The 21,939-nt window shown below is 42.2% G+C and overlaps 2 protein-coding genes across 2 annotated transcripts; both read right to left on the reverse strand.

Annotated features, from left to right (window-relative positions):
* Positions 1–272: 272 nt before the first annotated feature.
* LOC138978597 (peritrophin-1-like) lies at positions 273–7,628 on the reverse strand. Its single transcript, XM_070351361.1, has 5 exons — positions 7,036–7,628; positions 6,304–6,487; positions 4,997–5,120; positions 4,276–4,485; positions 273–1,949 (listed from the first exon to the last, which is right to left on the reverse strand). Exons 1-5 carry the CDS (start codon positions 7,050–7,052, stop codon positions 1,735–1,737), a joined length of 750 nt encoding a protein of 249 aa, XP_070207462.1. The 5' UTR covers positions 7,053–7,628; the 3' UTR covers positions 273–1,734.
* A 4,346-nt stretch (positions 7,629–11,974) lies between these two features.
* LOC138978605 (uncharacterized) lies at positions 11,975–13,634 on the reverse strand. Its single transcript, XM_070351370.1, has 2 exons — positions 13,015–13,634; positions 11,975–12,575 (listed from the first exon to the last, which is right to left on the reverse strand). The coding sequence occupies exons 1-2, from the start codon at positions 13,160–13,162 to the stop codon at positions 12,328–12,330; spliced, it is 396 nt and encodes a 131-aa protein (XP_070207471.1). The 5' UTR covers positions 13,163–13,634; the 3' UTR covers positions 11,975–12,327.
* Between the last annotated feature and the right edge of the window lie 8,305 nt (positions 13,635–21,939).

The raw sequence follows: 21,939 nt of genomic DNA on the forward strand, positions 1-21,939 counted from the left end.
CGGTGAACAAGACAAAAAGCTCACATACATAAGTACACACCGGCTTGAAACAGTCACCGCTGCTCAAATCAGTCACACACTTTGCAGTCAAATCAGTGAGAGAAACGAACATTCGCGACAGATTTATGCTGCTCCGAGTGAGGGGTTATGCAAGGCACAAGACGGCTGACAAGGCACAAGACGGCTGACAAGGCACAAGACGGCTGACAAGGCACAAGACGGCTGACAAGGCACAAGACGGCTGTGACAAGGCACAAGACGGCTGACAAGGCACAAGACGGCTGACAAGGCACAAGACGGCTGACAAGGCACAAGACGGCTGACAAGGTCGTAAAGTAACAAAAAGAAGAAAGCAAACGGACCAAGCAGAATTAAGAAAGAATAAAAACGACATGAATCATTCGAAAAGAACAGAAACAATACTGAATCGTATCTAAAAAGCAAGAATTAAGCGTGTGTAACGTGGTACTTACTATCTTGAGGAAGCTGGAGACTTTCTATCTCTGTCCAGCTGATTTGGCTTTTTTTACGTGGCTTTTTTTTTGTTTTTGAAACTCACCAATTCATGACAATTCATATCATGTCCAGTCAATGTCTTCTCGGAGAAAAAAAATCTAAGACTTCTTCTTCTTCTTCTTCTTCTTCTTCTTCGTTGCGTGCGTGCAAGTTTGTGCGTGCGTGCGTGCGCGCGCGCGCGCGTGTGTGTGTGTCAATGAGTGTGTGATAGTGTGGGTGTTGTTATAAGAGTTTACTATTGTTTTATTTTGAACATTGAAAAGCTTAAAATCACACAAATGCAGATTATGATTAACACACCGTTACTGGACTGAACAAGCTAGGGTTCAAGGAAACTTTTGTGAACGGTCTCCGAAAAAGTACAAACACATAGACTTGAACACCAAACCGTTGAATGCAAACCAAGTCTCTTGTACCAGCCCGGCGAACACAAGAAAGGCAACGTTAAAATACTTGCTAAACTGAAATAGATGTATGGAATATGGAACTGCTTTTTGCATATTTCAGGCACATCAGACCATAAAGCAGACGCCTGTGAAAAAAACAAACCCGAGCTAAATTCTACCATTAATAAATCTTCTTAAGACAAAGAGAGAATCGGTAGCATTGAACACCTGCAATACACTTTGAAAAAGTACAAATAAACAACAAAACAAACAATCAACAACAACAACAACAACAACAACAACAACAACAACAACAACAACAACAACAACAAAACAACATCTGATTCAGGTGCACAATGCAAAAACTGACCATGTACCTAGCGCACTTTCATTTTTTGTTATCTCAAGGAAAATAGAGTCTTATCGTCATTGTCAAAACACTTTCCATTAACACCACAATGCATTTGAAGCCGAAACTCGAGAATGTAAATAAATTAAAGTGTATAAGTTTTGGAGTCACCAACAAGTTTGTTAGTAGGCCTTCCAGAAGTAAACTCTGATTCCCTTGTCAAATGTACACACATGTGTACTGTCCTTCAAATGTAAGAGCATCATTTCATATGGACACATACTTTGAAATGTGAAAATTAGCTTTTTTCACTTAATTGGGCAAAGACAGAAATATTCAAAATTATCTACACAGCATAGGGCGGTTCTGAATTCCTCAGCATCTCTTCAGTCGCATATCTAAAATCCTATCTTATCCCATGTAATTCTGACCTTAAAATTAACTCCTTTTCACTAAACTTTGCAGGGACAGAAATATGCACGATTACTTAGACCGCATGGGGCGGTCTCCGCACTCTACAGCGGCTCTCCAGTCGCATTTCTTATCCTCTTCGTTGAAGGCGGAGTTGGCCGGACACTTGATCCTGGCCACCACGCGGCCATAGTTACACTTGTAGAAACGGCCACAGTGTGTGGGGTCAGCCACGTCGCCGTTGCTCGTCCCCATACAAGGCTTGTCGACGATCGGACTTGCCGTAGCTGAAAATAATAACAAGTCGGTTAAAAGTCTGCTTTTGCAGTCAAAACGTTTTGAGGCTCACGCGTATGGTAAACATTTACCCTCTGTCCCAAGATAGGCCAATTGGACCCAAGAGGACATACAAATCAATTAGTCAGTCAGTCAGTCTTTTCCCCCGTCAATTTTCCAAAAGTTCAAAACTAATTTTTACAGATTTTAGTGAATGATTTGCACTGAAAATGAAAACTATCTCACTGGTTTATCTAATGAGCTCCAGGATGTAAGCATAACAGATTAACAAATAAACCAACTCCATGTGTCTGGGAAGTTTGTGGTGATGGCATTCGAAAGGTATCGTAACATCAGACTCAACTGCACGTCCAAGATTAACGTTGTGACCACCACTCGAACTTACTGATAACACTGTGATATCATTCATTCGCTTGCGGCTTCGTGGCAGGCGGAAGAAAAAATCAGCCAGATAAGTTTTCGTTATTAATTGTTTGTCTGTGCACTTAAAAGACCGTTGGGTCGATATATTTGTGAATGTATTGTTTTGTCAATAACAAACGTTCCAACAACCTACCTTTCTTGTTTTTTTATACTGTGACTAAAGATAATGTGGTTTGTGCACTCTTCAAACAATAGTCCAACGCAAACTTATTGACTAACCCCTCGTACTAAGCTTCCGGTCTCCACAGCTCTTTTAGCAACGGATTTAGAAAAATGTCGTCACAGTCGCGTCAAATGTATCCTTTAGTCATTTCTTCTCAGCTAAAAGTCATCGTGAATCTGTCGCTCTCTCGCAGACAAAAACAAGGCGCGTAAGGCCTAAAAAAAAAATAGGTGTGGTTACGGTAACCCGACCTACCCTATTTTTGGGGGCCGATCCTATAACTTTTTATTACATTTGTCAAAAAAATACCAAAAAACCCCAAGTAAACGAGTGCAGAAAACGCAATGAAAGCGAAAGCGCCCGAGTCGCACACTTATTTCCCTGTCAAGTAGGTTTAATTTGTACACATTAGAAAAAAAAGTAAAAACAAAAAAAAAAGTGATTGCCTACCTTCCTACCCTATTTTTTTTGGCTATGTTACCGTAACCACACCTATTATTTTTTTTGGCCTAAGGCGAAAATACAACATTTAGTCAAGTAGCTGTCGAACTCACAGAATGAAACTGAACGCAATGCAACGCAGCAAGACCGTATACTCGTAGCATCGTCAGTCCACCGCTCATGGCAAAGGCAGTGAAATTGACAAGAAGAGCGGGGTAGTAGTTGCGCTGAGAAGGATAGCACGCTTTTCTGTATCTCTCTTCGTTTTAACTTTCTGAGCGTGTTTTCAATCCAAACATATCATATCTATATGTTTTTGGAATCAGGAACCGACAAGGAATAAGATGAAAGTGTTTTTAAATTGATTTCGACAATTTAATTTTGATAATAATTTTTATATTTGTTTATTTTCAGAGCTTGTTTTTCATCCAAATATAACATATTTATATGTTTTTGGAATCAGAAAATGATGGAGAATAAGATGAACGTAAATTTGGATCGTTTTATAAAAAACTTTTTTTTTTTTACAATTTTCAGATTTTTAATGACCAAAGTCATTAATTAATTTTTAAGCCACCAAGCTGAAATGCAATACCGAAGTCCGGGCTTTGTCGGAGATTACTTGACCAAAATTTCAACCAATTTGGTTGAAAAATGAGAGCGTGACAGTGCCGCCTCAACTTTCACGAAAAGCCGGATATGACGTCATCAAAGACATTTATCAAAAAAATGAAAAATAGGTCTGAGGATATCATACCCAGGAACTCTCATGTCAAATTTCATAAAGATCGGTCCAGTAGTTTAGTCTGAATCGCTCTACACACACATACAGACAGACAGAAAGACAGACACACATACACCACGACCCTCGTCTCGATTCCCCCCTCTATGTTAAAACATTTAGTCAAAACTTGACTAAATGTAAAAATCGATAGAAAGGGAAACATATTATCCCACGCGATTTAGCATTGTGATAATTTGCTTTGAGAACGTTTCATTGAGGATTAAGTTTGGGCAAGTGAGTAGCTGCAGCTGGGCTACGAAGTTCAGTCTTTCAAAGCAATCCATGTTGTAGAGACGTTTTCACGTGACAACTCCACGTGTTTTCGACCGGAATGACCCCCCCCCCCTTCCCCCGGCCCCCAAAATATGACATTCACCTAGGCCTAGGGCCTGTGAATTATGCTCTATCACGTGGTCCTGCAAGTCGTGGATGAGACCGAGAATGTTGTGCTCACTGCACTCTTTAACAAACCAACACAACCATTCCGACCACCCCTCGTACTTACTGATAACGATGTGGTCTGGGATGTTGCGGCCTGTGCACTCTTCGGCCACGAGGAAGCTGAGCTCGCACGTGTTGTTGCGCGTGCTGAAGAGTGTGTTCTCCGGACAGTTCATGGTGGCCACCACTGTCCGGTTGTTGCAGGCGAGGAACTGGGCACAGTTGTTCGGGTCGGGGTTATTTCCGCTAGGGTTCAAGTCGCATCTCTCGTCGTCTGTAAAAAAAAGATCACTGAATGTAAATGTATGAATTTGGTCTTTCGTTCTTCTGCCACTGTGCGTTACTTGTTGATACTGACACGAAATAACAACTTAATATAAACAATTATAAAATTCATTCTCTTGCTCAAACACATCAGTGTATGCGAACTCACACATCCCTTCTACGAGAAGAAAACACCGTGTTTCCACTTGAAGAAAACACGATTTAGAAAACAGAAGAAACATATTTGTAATTAGACTTGACAAGCAGTGGCCACGAAGCTTGATTTCAAATTGATTATTTGTTTGACTCAATTCGACTTCTTAATCAGAACCTTCGTTTTAGTCTCTGAGTAGCACACTTCAAAAACGACACTACAGCTTAGAGTTATCAAAGTAGCTTGGTGTGTAAGACGCAAATAACGGACATTGGAAACCAACTAATCACAGTCGTAAGGGTAACACGTTTACAATTTTTTCTCTCGTGCAACTGACAAAAGTCTGAGGCGACATCACGTGACTTACTGATCATTGGTGTCGTCATCACCTGGTTACAGTCGTCCCACTGTGACATAGGCTCTACGCATGCGTGACCCACATTAGACCAGATCCTGGTATCGTTACATTGGATCGTCCAATACCGCTTGCCCTGGAAAATAAGATAAGAAATAAGAAAATTAGCAATTGAGCAAGTAGTCCATCCAAAACTGAACTAATTGTGATCTGTGAAAAACAGGGCTTGATCAACAATTCGGACCACCCTCTATTAAATTTCACCACCAATTTCCTTCATTTGCAAGAAACTGACATGCTTTTCTTCTTTAAATAAGTGTACTTGTTTAATTTGGCCAGGACACAACATTTCAGTCTCGAGCATATAACGAATCATAAAGCAGAATGCCGGGGTAAAGCTGAACGCGTTACACCGGCCGACCAACCAGCAGACAGACAGACAGACAGACAGACATACAGACAGACAGACAGCCAGCCAGCCAGCCAGACAGGCAGCCACACATACAATAAATAAGTGCAGGATGCAGTACTCGCATGCTGCGATGCGCTTGTGAGTGTATGGCATGGCAGTTGCAACTGTCGAGAAAAGCCCAGCCAAATAAATATCTAGTAGGGCTTAGAGAAACGAACATCAGGCAACGGTCGTTGGTTGGCTCTCTCCAAAGCCTTTCCAGTGAAATAAAATTGTTTCAAATTGTTCAGCGCCTGCAGGTAATTTTCAAATGTTGAAAGCATTTAAATGATGATATTTAAAACGTGTCCTGAACAGATCCGTGCCAGTCGACATTTCAGACGACCAGCATCACATGGGGGAAAAATAGGAAAAAAACAGACCAGGGCATTGTCCATCCCACAATAATATGATTCACATCGACAGTCAAGGACTAGATAGACAGCCAAAGTCTGGACCTAGTGTATGAGGGAGGGACTTCTCTAACTAGACAGGGGAACAGTGACTGGCCAGGTAGTGGGTCTGGCGGTAAGCCCCCCCCTCCCTTCCATGCTAAGCTGTTGAAATTTAGCATTTGAAAGGGCTATGTTGGTCTATCCTTCAGAAAAAAATACTGGTACGTTTCCCAGATAAAGAAGGGGGGGGGGGGGGGGCTGAGGTGCACGAGAAAGTTACCACCACGGAGCCGGATTGGTTGAAATCACACACACCTCAGTTTGAACCAATCCGACCCCGCGGCTGGCTCCCGTTGGGGTGGTAACTTTTTCGTGCACCTGATCCCAGGAACTCCCTTAAGATCCAGCCGTGCAGTCTATGAAGTAAAATCTCTACATAAGTGCCAAAGAAACTGGCATGACAAAAACCGGACCTGGACGCAGAAGTGGACCTTGGCACAGTCCTGTCCGTCACGTGTCCACTCTGTTGTCCAGGGGTCCTTGCACCCCGGGTCAGCCCCAAAAGTGTCTTCCTCCTGTCCCGTTGCTGTGGCGACCATCACCAGCATCCACACAGCCAGGCAGGCCGATGCCAGGAAGACCAGGTTCTGCGGGGTGCTGTTTGTAACGAAAAGATGGCCGAAAACTGTTATTGCCACTGTGAACAAGAAACTATGCCTGGGGTTGTGCAAACGGGAAAGTGCTGTGGTGGGTGGGACCCATGCCCTGGTTCGAATAAGTTGAATTTTCAGACGACTATCAACTTCAATGAATCGGTACCAGCGCTTAATTGGTTTTTGCCCAGTTGATTGCTTTTTCAAAAGCAGCTGCTACGTACTTCCAAAGATAGTTCAACGACCCGCAAAGCTTTCATATTTGGGAGAAAAAACAAAACGCGCATCTTAATAATTAAGCCAGGCATAAAGAAAAACGTAGGACATTTTGTTCAATACGGTTGAATTTTTATTTATCTATTGATCATTAAGCCATCGCTCACGTAAGACTTTTCAGGATTTCTCTGCCACGTAAGGTTTGCGACGAAGTCCACAAAAGGGTATACGAACATTTGTGAAAATGATTAAATTTGCAATCATGCAAAGAATAATTTCGAGAATCACTAAGAACATTACTGAATGATAATGATGATGATAAAAGAAGATACATACCTGAATTTTCTTTGCATTTTGACTGATGTGTAGACCTTTATGCCGCTAATTATGTGTGCACGAGGTCCCCCCTCGAAGAGAAGAATAACCGAGTGCTCAGACAGGGTAACGATGACCCAATGAGCTATGTTTGCAGAAACAGTCCAGGAACTTGAGAGGAGTTCTAGAATTCGGCTGTTGCAACGATTATGCTGAACGTAAGTACTGACGCTTAAGCTACACGGGACTTTTGTTGTTCTTAGTTGTCAAGGAAAAAATCGTCCTTTCACTACACTCATATTTTATTCTATGTCCCTTTCCACTCACAGATTAAGGTATCGGAGAATATCTCACAACGAAGGATACATAAACCTATGATAACTTGAGAAATATATATAAAAAAATGAAAATTCAGTCTGCTATTTCGCAAGTCTCGGGTAATAATTAGTAATCGGTACGGCGTTCAGGACAAGAACTGCGATGTCTCAGTCTCCGATGCAGTCTTTCCTGGTTCTTGACCACTTTGTTTGGAGACAGGGAGTTTTATACGAGTAGGGAATGCACTCCCCCTTCTGACGCAGACTCCCTAACTCGGCACCGAAAGCTAGTGGCGCTAGGATCACTGTAAGCCCCTCCTTTCATATTCCAGCGCATCTCCAGTAGACCGACGAACGCGGGTTGACACAAACGAATCACGCAGCCATACACGCTGTTCTGCTCCATACATCTCCTCAGTTTTGTGCAGGTGGAACAGGCAGCAGCGACGGAATGACCATCAGGCCGGATTGCTCACAAAACGCTCTTCACCCAACAGACGGCGTTTGGAAAAGGGGAAAAGCGCAGTCGCCCTCAAAAGTGAGAAACAGTTTTTGGTACAAAAACTCAAAGCGCTTGCTCTCTGTCCTTCCCCTTTGCTGTCTGTGGCCTGTCCTCTCTGACCTGCTGACTTGTTGACTGGTCAGCTTTTTGTGGATGTGTTTGAGACACGACAACGGTTTTTTTTCTTCTCTCGGCTGCACTGGACATGCATGGCTTTGCGGGCGGGGACGCCATTAGTTGTTTGAGACGACAGGGTGTCCATGAGTTCGCTGAGCTTTCAGACCACAGCAGTCATGGACCCTTTCTGACTTCTGGCGATAACATGCTCTGGTCCTCTGAGAACATTTGCATTATAAGACACACAGTAGCTTAACTAAATACTTTTGCCTGTGTATGTATCAAAACAGAAATTATTGTGTGTGTTTTTTTTTGCTGTGGAAATGTCCCTTTTATTTGTGTTTGACAAGCAATAGTTCCGAGAAGCCATCCACACATTGCTCCACCCACGCACGCTCCAAACACAAGGCTATGCGTCTGCCCGTCCGGCCGTTTGTCCAACCGTTCATGTATTCATCCATCCATCCATTCATTCATTACTAATGCTTTAGGTCTAAATACTCGTTACCAAATATAAATACATAGACGAGAAATACATGTATGTGTCAATTGGTCTTTCGTTTGAAAAGATGCCGTTTATATCGAAGAAATATCAAAAGAAGTTATTTGTGTAAAATGCGAAACCATCCGAGCTTTTATGGCCCAGGTCATGAAATCAGTTATAACACTTAAAATATGGGTTGTGTTCACGAATGTAATATCATGTATTGTTTGTTATTTTGATCCTTTAAATTGCGAACAACACAAACTAAAAGGTACATTTTTTCGATCTTTACAGTTTCTGATTTTGATATCTGCAGTTAGTTTACATTTACTCCTTAAGAAAAATATTCTGCTTCAGGTTTGTAAATCCTTGATTAATCTGCTTCGTAATTAAAACATAAGTTGGAGGTATCACACGGACACACACGAGGGAGACACAACGAAGGAAAAGAAACCGTGATGGTGAGAAAGACGTAGGAGGAGGGAGAGGGGGGGGGGAGGGGGGAGAGGGAGAGGGAGAGGACAAGGAGGAGGAGGAGGAGGAGGAGAATACTAACTTGTGAAGACGTGATGTTAGCGATACCGAGACCCACAGACAACATGCTGTTTTCAAACAGCAGCTTTCGTTTGTGGAGCTTTTGTTTTGTTATTGTTGTGTTCTCAAACAATGACCCGAATAATAACTGAAGCCAACGTGAGTGCTGTTCACATTTTGTTCAATAAAAAAAATCATCACTGTTAATAAAATTATGTTATAGGCTGATTTTCTTTTCTTTGTTCTCTCTAACAACCACTCAAATCAAGTAATACAACAACAGTTACGAGTCAATTCTAATCTGCATGGCAGCTTGCTTTTCCCATCTTATCCTTATCTACTTTCTCAAAAAAGATTGAAAAAGGCGCGTGAAGCAAAATTAATACATTTAGTCAATCTGTCAAACTCACAGAATGATACTGAACGCACTGCATTTCATGAAAAAGAAGATAACCCGCGACCGAGACTGAAATCGCTGACATTCACGTGCAAAACGTAGCGGCCCGCATTCGCTTGAAGTGACAAGCAAGTATAGCGCAGTGGCGTACAGAGCTTTATAGGTAAGCGCGCTTTTCTGCATTGTTTTTAACTTTCTGAGCTTGTTTTTAATCCAAACAGAATATATCTATATGTTTATGGAATCAGGAAATGATAAAGAATAAGATAAGTTTATTTTTGGATCGATTGCTACAATTTGAATGTTTATCAACATTTTGAGAATGTTAATGACCAAACTCATTAATCAATTATTTAGCTTCCACGCTGAAATGCAATCCCATGGTCCGAGGTTCGTCGAAAATTGCTTTCAAGACCAAAATGTCAATTAATTTGATCGAAGAATGAGGGCGTGATAGTGCCGCCTCAAATTTCTCTAAAAGCCGGATATGACGTCATAAAAAACTTTTATTCAAAAAAAGAGAATTTTTCCCGAGGATATCATAACCAGGAACTCTCATGTGAAGTTTCGTGAAGATTGGTCCAGTAGTTTCCTCGGAACAGCTACACACACACACACACACACACACACACACACACTCACACACACACACACACACACACACACACACACACACACACACACACACACACACACACACACACACACACGCACACACATACACCACCACCCTCTTCTCGATTCCCAGTCTATGTTAAATCATTTAGTCAAAACTTGACTTAATGTGAAAAGGAAGAAAAGAAAGGTTAGTGAATTGAACATTCAGCTATTGCAAAAACGAAAAATGTACTAGTAGGTCGTTCTAGTGGTCTGGGAAATGAAAGAACAAACAATTAATAATGAGATAAGAAGATAGAAGAAACGACAACAAACTGGTTGACTGTCATTTTATGTTCATTATCTGAGTATTATTTTTGTTTGTCTGCCCAGTTCAAATACCAAAATGAAGACGTACGAGGATTGCACGTTCCAATTACTATCCTAACTTGTTTTTATGATTCTTAATTTTGAAACGTTAGCTGCTTGTGCACACCCATGACTCTCTTCCCACACTGTGTTAAGAAAATTTTCTTCCCGACGCTTCCGTCATCTGCTTCAGGGGAAATTCAAAGAGGTTGGTGAAGCTATTTATCTCTATAAATGAAGTATTACGAAGTGTTGCACATCGAGATAGGTCAGGTTAGTTCTGTTAGTGTCTATACTTAATGCCAATGGGTTTTTCGGGTTTGTATTTCGCGTATTTTACCCGTGAATCGGCCGAATGACGGACCCGTCGCTGCACAGCTGCAAAGTTTGTCGCTTCGAGCGCAAAATCGTGAGGAAAACGCGTCTTGTAAGTAATGCTAATACATTCTACCAAAACCTAAACATGTCTGCACCAATCCTGCCAAGTGTCGTAGTTGTAGTCCCCCGCAAACAGCTGTAATCGTAAGAAGAATGTGATCATTCCTGCAGATTTGTGTGTCGTGCACCCGATTTGGCCGAATTTTAGCGTGTCGTACACCCGCTGTGACGTTTTTCACGTCGTGACGTCCACCCGATGCTCACGTTCTGTGTCGTCTCTCCGATCGTGCACTTACCTTTTGCACATGACCTTTCTCACTTGTTACATTGTGTCATCCCCCATACATAAACACGAATTACATGTATAACTTTGTTCTTTTGTATTCTGACTGGCATGGAGTCATTTTCAGACACAGTCATGGAGATGACAATAGCCGGATCTTACCACCAATGAGGATAAAGACACCTTGGTACGGTAAGTACTCTTAGTCTCGCTTACCTTTCAACCATTGCAAAGGGGTGTTGGGGCAGGAATAAAGTTATCTTCCATCCAGGCCCCACAGTTGGGTTGACATGACAGTCTAGGGTAGATACACTGCACTGTGCGATGCAGGTAGCTGGTATGCCCCTGTCCAAATGGATCTTTAAACATCTTACAGAAGTTACACTGATTATAAACAAAGAGATTTTTGACTCACATGCGAAGCAAAAGTGAGTCTATGTACTCAGCCTAGTCGTCCGTCCCTCCGTCCGGCCGTCTGTCCCAAAAACTTAAACGTTGGATTTTTTCTCAGCCGCTATGAAGTCTATCAGCGCCAAATGTGGCATGATGGTGTATGATGACAAGACCTTAAAAAAACATACATAGTGACTTGACCTTGCTTCAAGGTCAAGGTCACGGGCCTTTAAAAACAGTTATTTTTCACATTTTTCCAATTTTCTCCCAAGTTTTTGAAAATGTCGACCCGAGCTACAAGTGGTATATAGGGCATAGTGAGCCCTATCTTTTGATACCAGTTTGGTTGACCTTGCTTCAAGGTCAAGGTCATTTTGACCCCTCTGAAATGTGTCCAAAACGTGACTTTACCACTAAATGACAATGTCTCTTGGTAGAAAGTGCCAATAAACACCAATGTGCTTCCTATCTGTTGAATTGATAGCCATGTCTTGTGTGACCTTGACCTGGAGTCAAGGTCATGTGGTGTATTTTGGGTACAAACATGTGTAAAATAGTTCTGAATGTATGGTGTCATTGCCAGTTCAGTTGTTTGACTTTTAATATCACCTGAAGGTCAAGGTCATTTAAAGGTGCATACTCAAGTAGATGCAGACATTGGACAGCCTTTCGCCACATGGCGGCGTAGCTGTTCACGGTGCTTGAAGTGTGCAAAACACACCTTACAAGAACACCCTGCCCGTGTGTGATGGTAACGGACATGGTCACTCAGAAACCTTTTTAGTGCAAAGGTCTTGCCACACTGGGTGCAGGCCACCTCTTTTGGTTTCCCTTTGCACACATGCTTTGAGGGGTACAAGCTTTTAGGACTTGCATAAGATCTGCCGCATGAATCACATGAATAAGGCTTAATCTTGTCATGCTTCACGTTGCGGTGTGACGTCAGATCAATTTTTTGTGTGAACTTTTTGTCACATATGGTGCATTCATGATTTGTTTTTCCTTCACCATGGCATGATCAAAGCGCTGATGAGCCCACAAGGTGCAGTAATGCTTGTAAGTTTTACCACACTCGTGGCACTGGTGCACTGACTTGTCAGCCGAGGCCTCCATCTTCTTCTTCATGGGTGTCTTCTTCTTCTTGGGCGACTTTGGCTTCTCTGTCGAAGGCCCAGCACCATCGTCAGCAGCTGTCCACATACAACAAGATACAAAAAGCTTGTGTTAGTCTAACCAGATCGAATGTATATAAACATTATTCAGGTACAATAGTCCGTTGTTGCATTGTAAAACTATAACTATAACATGATCAGTACGCTTTCATATTATCATAATCAAGCGTTGCCAATACCTGCACACGGACAACAGCTACAGTCAACTGGTGGTAATGGATGGCTCACACGTTAATCCTTATTGTCAAAAAACGATAACAATGTTGTAGCTATAACCTATTGACATGAGGTGCAGCCAATCGCTGCTTTCAGCTGTCAGTTCAATAGGTTTACAGCTACATCATTGTTGTCGCTAAACCTGAATTTTGACAAGAATCGACGTGTGCAAGAATCCACGTGTGAGCGGCCCATAAACATGATCCTGCACAGGCTTACATAATAATAAAATATAACTTACATGTCGATTTCTCTTTGGGTGTCGATGTTTCTTTGGGTGTCACCTTTGCCTCCTTTTCTGGAGTTTGGACTATGTCCAGGTAACTATCCATAAATTCAGCGGATAACTCCGCTTCTTCTTCTTCCACAACTTCCATGACCTGATCCATGTTGTCCCTGAAAAATCACTCCAAGACGATCAGAATACAAACAAACAAGGTCATGTGCAAAAGGTAAGTGCACGATCGGAGAGACGACACAGAACGTGAGCATCGGGTGGACGTCACGACGTGAAAAACGTCACAGCGGGTGTACGACACGCTAAAATTCGGTCAAATCGGGTGCACGACACACAAATCTGCAGGAATGATCACATTCTTCTTACGATTACAGCTGTTTGCGGGGGACTACAACTACGACACTTGGCAGGATTGGTGCAGACATGTTTAGGTTTTGGTAGAATGTATTAGCATTACTTACAAGACGCGTTTTCCTCACGATTTTGCGCTCGAAGCGACAAACTTTGCAGCTGTGCAGCGACGGGTCCGTCATTCGGCCGATTCACGGGTAAAATACGCGAAATACAAACCCGAAAAACCCATTGGCATTAAGTATAGACACTAACAGAACTAACCTGACCTATCTCGATGTGCAACACTTCGTAATACTTCATTTATAGAGATAAATAGCTTCACCAACCTCTTTGAATTTCCCCTGAAGCAGATGACGGAAGCGTCGGGAAGAAAATTTTCTTAACACAGTGTGGGAAGAGAGTCAGGGCAGTGTTGTATGTTTCAGATTTAAACAGAGTACATTTCTCTCCAGCCTCCGAGTGCGTCTGGTGGGAAAAGAAATGTAAGGGTAGTATTATGAACCAAAATGTCATCAACCTCTGTTAACCCGTGATTTGTAAAAATGTAAAAACATTTTACAAATTACTTCGTACCTAAAACCACGATTTGTATAAATGTAAAAAAAATCGCATTCAACAAAGTAAAACATGCCTTTTATTATTATTAATATTTGTTGTTTAAAGCCCAGTCAACCACAAAGGGATCCCAGGCCGAAAATCCATATGAAAATCAAAGGGTGGTAGTAACTCTGCACATGTTATTTTTTTTTTAACTCGATTTCGAAGCGTGATAAGCGCAGATTTGTGTGTCCGTCACATACATGTGCACACGAGTTCTCCAAAAAATTCTCAACATTGTAATTACCGCCAAGCTAATAGATCCCTGGACTTTCGAGATGACAAGTAAATATTGGGCGCATTTATGTGATTTGTAAAACATTTTACAAATTGTGGGGCGCGCCCCGTGATTTGCGCGCACCGTGATTTGTACAAGTGTTACAAATCACGATGGTGCCCCGCAATTTGTAAAATGTTTTACATTTTTACAAATCACGGGTCAACAACCTCACCTGTCACCATCTGGTGCAAAAGGTACACCATGTTTATGATGCAATCAGAGAAAATTTGTCAATGCGCATCTCATATTTGCCCAGAAACCTGACCTCCCTTTTTTGGAGACAAGTGAGAGGTGTGCGCCTTACCCAACGATTGTTTGACAAGGAGCGTGAAAACAAAGGGAGACAACTGTCCGCAGACACGTCGTCATGTTTGAAGTCTCGGCCAGACGCGTGCCTCATTAACTCTATCTCTAAAAAGGGCCACCGAGACCACAGGAAATGTCTGCTTCTTGGCCGCGCTGGTGGCAGGAAGTGAAGTTGTCTCCGCAAACACGCGTCTTTTTAACATGCAGGTAAAAGGCAGGTCCCGTAACTTCGGAAGAACTTTGTGTTGGTGTGAAGTTTAAAACGTGTGTTTTGGTGTGTGTTAGTGTTAGTGTGTGTTAGTGTTATAGTGCGTATTAGTGTTAGCGTGTGGGTGTATGTGTGTTAGTGTGTGTGTGTGTTGGTTAGTGTGTGAGTGTGTGTGTGTGTGTGTGTGAGTGTCTGTGTGTGTGTATGTGTGTATGTATGTATGTGTTAGTGCGTGCGTGAGCGTGCGTACTTACGGGCGTTTTTGGTTGTGTGTGTGTGTGTGTGTGTGTGTGTGTGTGTGTGTGTGTGTGCGTGCGTGCGTGCGCGTGTGTGTGCACGGTGTATGTGTGTGTGTGCGTGTGCGTGTGTGTGTGTGTTTTCGTGAAATAGGATCTTGCACCGTCTTCAGCAGCAATATAGGCACTGTGAACTCTAAATCCGTCCGTATGTTTTACTCAGTGGCAGAGTTTTGCAGAAAAACCTTGGTAGTATGTTTGTGAGAGCTTTCAGTTTTACACAGATCTCTTTGTTGGGTAGAAGTATAACACTGAAGAGACTTCACAGTTTCAGGTCACTAACCATGACAAGCATTGCTTACGAAATGCATTTTACTTTGTGTAAATGCACTCATTTAGAAAACACGTGGTACGCCAAGATGGCACAAGCATTGAATAAAGCCGCCGCACCTACTATACGTGCCAAAAACTGAAAAAAGACTCAGAACTTGAATTCCTTGTTCAGTGCCAACCACTGGTGGTGTTGTCACACATTTCACCATGGCTAAGAGCTCTCCTCCACAATCTTGAATAACACACTGCGATAAATGGGCGTTTACTTTTATCTCCAGCCTGTTTCGCTAGAACTTCTGCGAGGTTTCTACCTTTGGCCATCTTTTCTTGAACTCATGGCAAGATAGAATCAATTTCCTTCCTCGGAGAACGTCGATTGTCGAATCTTCTTGGGCGGTCCAGATTTTTGTGTCAATTCATGACAATAAAGCTTGGTTGCAGCGTGTTTTTAGATAAGAGCCTGTCGGGGCGGGGACGTAGCTCAGTTGGTAGCGCGCTGGCTTTGTAGCCAGTTGGTCGCTATCAGCGTGGGTTCGATCCCCACGTTCGGCGAGAGATTTATTTCTCGGAGTCAACTTTGTGCAGACTCTCTTCGGTGTCCGAACACCCCCGTGTGCACACATGCGCACGGAAAAGATCCCACGTTCACAGCGAAAGTCTCAGGGCTTGGAAAACACAAAGACACGTACACGCATGCATCATCTCTCGTCTCCGATTATCATGATCGTATTTCGATACTTTGACGAGACAAACCCAATGCTGGTGTGTCGAAGAAGACAGCCACAGCGGGCTTGTTCGAATCAAAGTATCACACCATATCTTCAACGTATTACCAATACCTGTCCCAATATAGACCAGTTAAAGAGGACGTTAAACCCTAATAGTCAGTCAAGAGCCTGTCAGATTATCGCTTGTAATAACTGTCCTTTCAAGTTTGATTAAAAATGTTACGAGCTTATGTTAAACGGCGAATATCAACGGAAAAAACAAACAAACAACCCAAACCCAAACCAACAACAACAACAACAACAACAACAACAACAACAACAACAACAACAACAACAACAACAACAACAAAGCAAACTGCGAGTTAATAAATGGTCCTAGCTTTGCCTATATTGCTGTTTCTTTCCTGAAATCTATACGACTCTGCACCAGCCCAACCACCCCCCCCCAAAACAACAACAACAACAAAAACAACAACAACAACAACAAACACCCCCCCCCTAAAAAAAAAAAAATAAAAAAAAAAAAATAAAAAAACCAAACAAACAAAAAACAACTAAGGAACGTTAAATCGACAAAACATTTTGTTTTTAATCGAATCGTACTGTTTTGCTTTAACTATCCATTTTTTGGTGAACGTATTTGAGCGCTGCAGGGAGAAGCAACTCGAGAGTTTACGGCCAGAAAAAAAGTATACATGTGTATGTCGTTAAGCAATTATTTGCGTGAGTGTGTGTACTAGTTTACAGATAAGACGACGATGGCTACTTTAAAGGGAGAGGACTCAGGAACAGCAAACGTAGCATGTACCGAACTAACTGTGCTAACGTACCACCAGTGGTCGCTTTCCAGCTTGTTGGAGACCGCATACATGCTTTGGCTTTAGGGGGGCCATAGGAAGACAAAAACAAGAAAAGGAAAAGTGGAATAAATGAGAACAACAAGTTGAAAGAATGACAGACTCGAGTTTTTAGTTTCATATTTCAGTCTCTATGTTTACCCCCCCCCCCTTTTTCCCCCCGCTCTTCCCCGTCTACCAATCCTACCCCCATCCCCATCCTTAATTAATGTACTTCTGAATAAGGTATATATGGTATCATATTCAGATATTTAAACTGCTGTGTGGCTCTCGCGGTCGCTGCACATCTTTTTATATTTAGTCAAGTTTTGACTAAATATTTTAACATCGAGGGGGAATCGAAACGAGGGTCGTGGTGTATGTGCGTGTGTGTGTCTGTGTGTCTGTGTGTCTGTGTGTGTGTGTGTGTGTGTGTGTGTGTAGAGCGATTCAGACTAAACTACTGGACCGATCTTTATGAAATTTGACATGAGAGTTCCTGGGTATGAAATCCCCGAACGTTTTTTTCATTTTTTTGATAAATGTCTTTGATGACGTCATATCCGGCTTTTCGTGAAAGTTGAGGCGGCACTGTCACGCCCTCATTTTTCAACCAAATTGGTTGAAATTTTGGTCAAGTAATCTTCGACGAAGCCCGGACTTCGGTATTGCATTTCAGCTTGGTGGCTTAAAAATTAATTAATGACTTTGGTCATTAAAAATCTGAAAATTGTAAAAAAAAATAAAAATTTATAAAACGATCCAAATTTACGTTCATCTTATTCTCCATCATTTGCTGATTCCAAAAACATATAAATATGTTATATTCGGATTAAAAACAAGCTCTGAAAATTAAATATATAAAAATTATTATCAAAATTAAATTGTCCAAATCAATTTAAAACCACTTTCATCTTATTCCTTGTCGGTTCCTGATTCCAAAAACATATAGATATGATATGTTTGGATTAAAAACACGCTCAGAAAGTTAAAACAAAGAGAGGTACAGAAAAGCGTGCTATCCTTCTTAGCGCAACTACTACCCCGCTCTTCTTGTCAATTTCACTGCCTTTGCCATGAGCGGTGGACTGACGATGCTACGAGTATACGGTCTTGCTGAAAAATGGCATTGCGTTCAGTTTCATTCTGTGAGTTCGACAGCTACTTGACTAAATATTGTATTTTCGCTTTACGCGACTTGTTCATACTTTTCGCGTAACCTAGCCTAAGATAGCAGAAGTTGTCGACCGATACTCAGTTTCAGCTCATTGCATACAGCAAGAGTTTCGGGGTCTGTTTTTCTTGAGCACTTTCTTGTTCTTGTTGCTTGCATCTAATGTAAAATCCCGACCAGGATATGCGAAAAGGAATTAAAGCTATTTCTGTCTGAGGAGTAACCCTCCTTTTAAGACATGTCATACAAAAAGTTGGAACTGAATTTGAAGAAAATATACCGTTGAAGTGTCATATTTTCTCCCACAGGGGTTTTCCTTCTCTCCAATATTCGCTTTTGACCCAAACGAATCACAAACCCTTTAAACCTAAATCCTGTCTCAGCCTGGCTGTAAGACCCAAGCCGGATGGTAATCTCCACGATTAACTAAAACCCTGCAAGTTGTGTGAACAGAGAAACTGTCTTTTTATATTTAGTCAAGTTTTGACTAAATATTTTAACATCGAGGGGGAATCGAAACGAGGGTGTGGTGTATGTGTGTGTGTCTGTGCGTGTGTGTGTGTGTGTGTGTGTGTGTGTGTGTGTGTAGAGCGATTCAGACTAAACTACTGGACCGATCTTTATGAAATTTGACATGAGAGTTCCTGGGTATGAAATCCCCGAACGTTTTTTTCATTTTTTTGATAAATGTCTTTGATGACGTCATATCCGGCTTTTCGTGAAAGTTGAGGCGGCACTGTCACGCCCTCATTTTTCAACCAAATTGGTTGAAATTTTGGTCAAGTAATCTTCGACGAAGCCCGGACTTCGGTATTGCATTTCAGCTTGGTGGCTTAAAAATTAATTAATGACTTTGGTCATTAAAAATCGGAAAATTGTAAAAAAAAATAAAAATTTATAAAACGATCCAAATTTACGTTTATCTTATTCTCCATCATTTGCTGATTCCAAAAACATATAAATATGTTATATTCGGATTAAAAACAAGCTCTGAAAATTAAATATATAAAAATTATTATCAAAATTAAATTGTCCAAATCAATTTAAAAACACTTTCATCTTATTCCTTGTCGGTTCCTGATTCCAAAAACATATACATGTATATGATATGTTTAGATTAAAAACACGCTCAGAAAGTTAAAACAAAGAGAGGTACAGAAAAGCGTGCTATCCTTCTTAGCGCAACTACTACCCCGCTCTTCTTGTCAATTTCACTGCCTTTGCCATGAGCGGTGGACTGACGATGCTACGAGTATACGGTCTTGCTGAAAAATGGCATTGCGTTCAGTTTCATTCTGTGAGTTCGACAGCTACTTGACTAAATATTGTATTTTCGCCTTACGCGACTTGTTAGTTATCTCCGCCACCCCCCCCCCCCCCTCCCCTCACCTTCACCACCTCCTCACATGCCACCTCCCCGAGATTTGTTTCCACCCCTGCATTTCCGACAGGTCTGCTCGCCAAATCTGGTCAAAAATAGCAGCGTTTTTAGTTTTGACTAAGCGGCCTTGTGTGGAATTTTAAGGTGAAACGGTAATTCTGTTCTTCTGGCACTTGTCCAGGAAAGAGAAAGTTCTCACTGCTGATTTAGGTCCAGTCCGTTTTGAAGAGAACACACAAGCCTTAATTGACCACCCTTCCCGCTCCCCTTTATGGCTGAGCCAGCTGATAATCCCCCACCCCCCCTCCAAACCCCCAGCCCCTTCCTCCTTCTCCCGAACCTTGCCCCCCCCCCCCCCCTCCTTTCCCAACACTGAAACGCCCACCATCACTCACACAGCCCGTACTGATCTGTCTTTTGCATTTATTTTCAACAGTGCTCGCATGGTATTTGAAGTGTATGAAAGCTGCTGTTTCCAAGGCTTACAATTAGGTTTGTCGAAGTTAATCGGCCTCTGGAAGGTATTTTTGAAAGAACCGATGTATTTTTAAACTTTTCTCTATTTAACGTGCGGCTGCGTTGCAAGTGTTCCATGGGTATGGACTCTTTCAGTCTAAACTTTCAGTCTGAATCGTGTCTGAACGGAGAGCCTCCGTATTAAAATGATAAATTTACCTGAACAACAACAACATACAGACACGCAGACAGACACAGAAACAGGCACAGACACAGACAAACAGACAGACAGACGGACGGACGGACGGACGGACGGACGGACGGACAGACGGACGGACAGACGGACGGACAGACATACACAAATCACATAGACAGACAGGCAGACAGACACACGAACGCACGCTCGTACGCAAGCACACACGCACGCAAGCACGCATGCAAGTTTGCACGCACGCACGCACGTATGCACGCACACAAACAAACACACACACACACACACACACACACACACACACACACACACACACACACACACACTCACTCACTCACTCACTCACTCACGCACTGCGGCAAGTCAACCAAGGCAAAATCCCAAGGGTGAATGCTCCTTTCACAAATCCGAGGTGAAAGTCGAACACAAATAATTTATTTTGAAGGGTTGTAAAACCACACTGGAACTTCTCCAGACGGTCTAAGGGCAATTGTGGGTGTGTATTCTCACCTTGGACCTACCAGCAAATGAAAGTATACACACGTAGCATTGATCACTCCTGTTATTAACATTTCAAAGGTGAACGCCAGTACTTTCTCGGCAAACACAGGCCAAGGCTAGCGGAACGGACGAGTTTCTTATCCAATTTAATTTGCCACTCCCTCGTTTGTATAAGAAAAGCGCATGCACTAGCTTGGTGACACAAACCTGGGTAGCTGTGGTGTTAAAGTAGCACATCTGAGGCAGTATTAGGCAGTTAAAGGCAGTTTGAGCCACTACAAGGGGCAGTTTGAGGCACTACAATGGGCAGTTTGAGGCACTACAAGGGGCAGTTTGAGGCACTACAATGGGCAGTTTGAGGCACTACAATGGGCAGTTTGAGGCACTATAAGGGGCAGTTTGAGGCACTACAAGGGGCAGTTTGAGGCACTATAAGGGGCAGTTTGAGGCACTACAAGGGGCAGTTTGAGGCACTACAAGGGGCAGTTTGAGGCACTACAAAGGGCAGTTTGAGGCACCATAAGGGGCAGTTTGAGGCACTATAAGGGGCAGTTTGAGCCACTACAAGGGGCAGTTTGAGGCACTACAAGGGGAAGTTTGAGGCACTATAAGGGGCAGTTTGAGGCACTATAAGGGGCAGTTTGAGGCACTATAAGGGGCAGTTTGAGGCACTATAAGGGGCAGTTTGAGGCACTATAAGGGGCAGTTTGAGGCATTATAAGGGGCAGTTTGAGGCACTGTAAGGGGCAGTTTGAGGCACTACAAGGGGCAGTTTGAGGCACTACAAGGGGCAGTTTGAGGCACCATAAGGGGCAGTTTGAGGCCGTTTCATGCAGTTTTGGCAAACGGCAGGACGGAAAAAAATACTCCCATCATTTTATCTTTAATTCAAACATCCTACTTTACCGAGGATAATTTCCAACAAATCTGTACCGTTGAAAGGTAATTATTTGACATTAAACAATACTTTGGTCAACCGAAAACACTCTGCTGTACATCTGAATACTACGTCATTGGTAGCTGCAGATGAAAATGAAAAAGCGCGCTACATTTGAAAGTTAATATAACATATTAAAAATGTGAATTTAAATGAGGCAATCCTAACAAATAGATCATTTTCAATCAATCAATCAATCAATATGAGGCTTATATTGCGCGTATTCCGTGGGTACAGTTCTAAGCGCAGGGATTTATTTTTTTATTTTTTTTATTTTTTATTTTTTTTATTTTATGCAATTTATATCGCGCACATATTCAAGGCGCAGGGATTTATTTATGCCGTGTGAGATGGAATTTTTTTACACAATGCATCACGCATTCACATCGG

The sequence above is a fragment of the Littorina saxatilis genome, linkage group LG1 (assembly GCF_037325665.1).
Source record: "Littorina saxatilis isolate snail1 linkage group LG1, US_GU_Lsax_2.0, whole genome shotgun sequence".
Lineage (NCBI taxonomy): Eukaryota > Metazoa > Mollusca > Gastropoda > Littorinimorpha > Littorinidae > Littorina > Littorina saxatilis.

Excerpts from the sequence above, each read along its gene's own strand:
- LOC138978597 (XM_070351361.1), bottom strand. Across the intron at positions 5,121-6,303 it reads AGGTCCACTTCTGCGTCCAG|GGCAAGCGGTATTGGACGAT; the intron begins GTCCGGTTTTTG and ends CTTATTTTCCAG. Across the intron at positions 1,950-4,275 it reads CCCAGACCACATCGTTATCA|CTACGGCAAGTCCGATCGTC; the intron begins GTAAGTACGAGG and ends TATTATTTTCAG.
- LOC138978605 (XM_070351370.1), bottom strand. The coding sequence starts at position 13,162 with ATGGATCAGGTCATGGAAGTTGTGGAAGAAGAAGAAGCGGAGTTATCC. Across the intron at positions 12,576-13,014 it reads ACCCAAAGAGAAATCGACAT|CTGCTGACGATGGTGCTGGG; the intron begins GTAAGTTATATT and ends GTATGTGGACAG.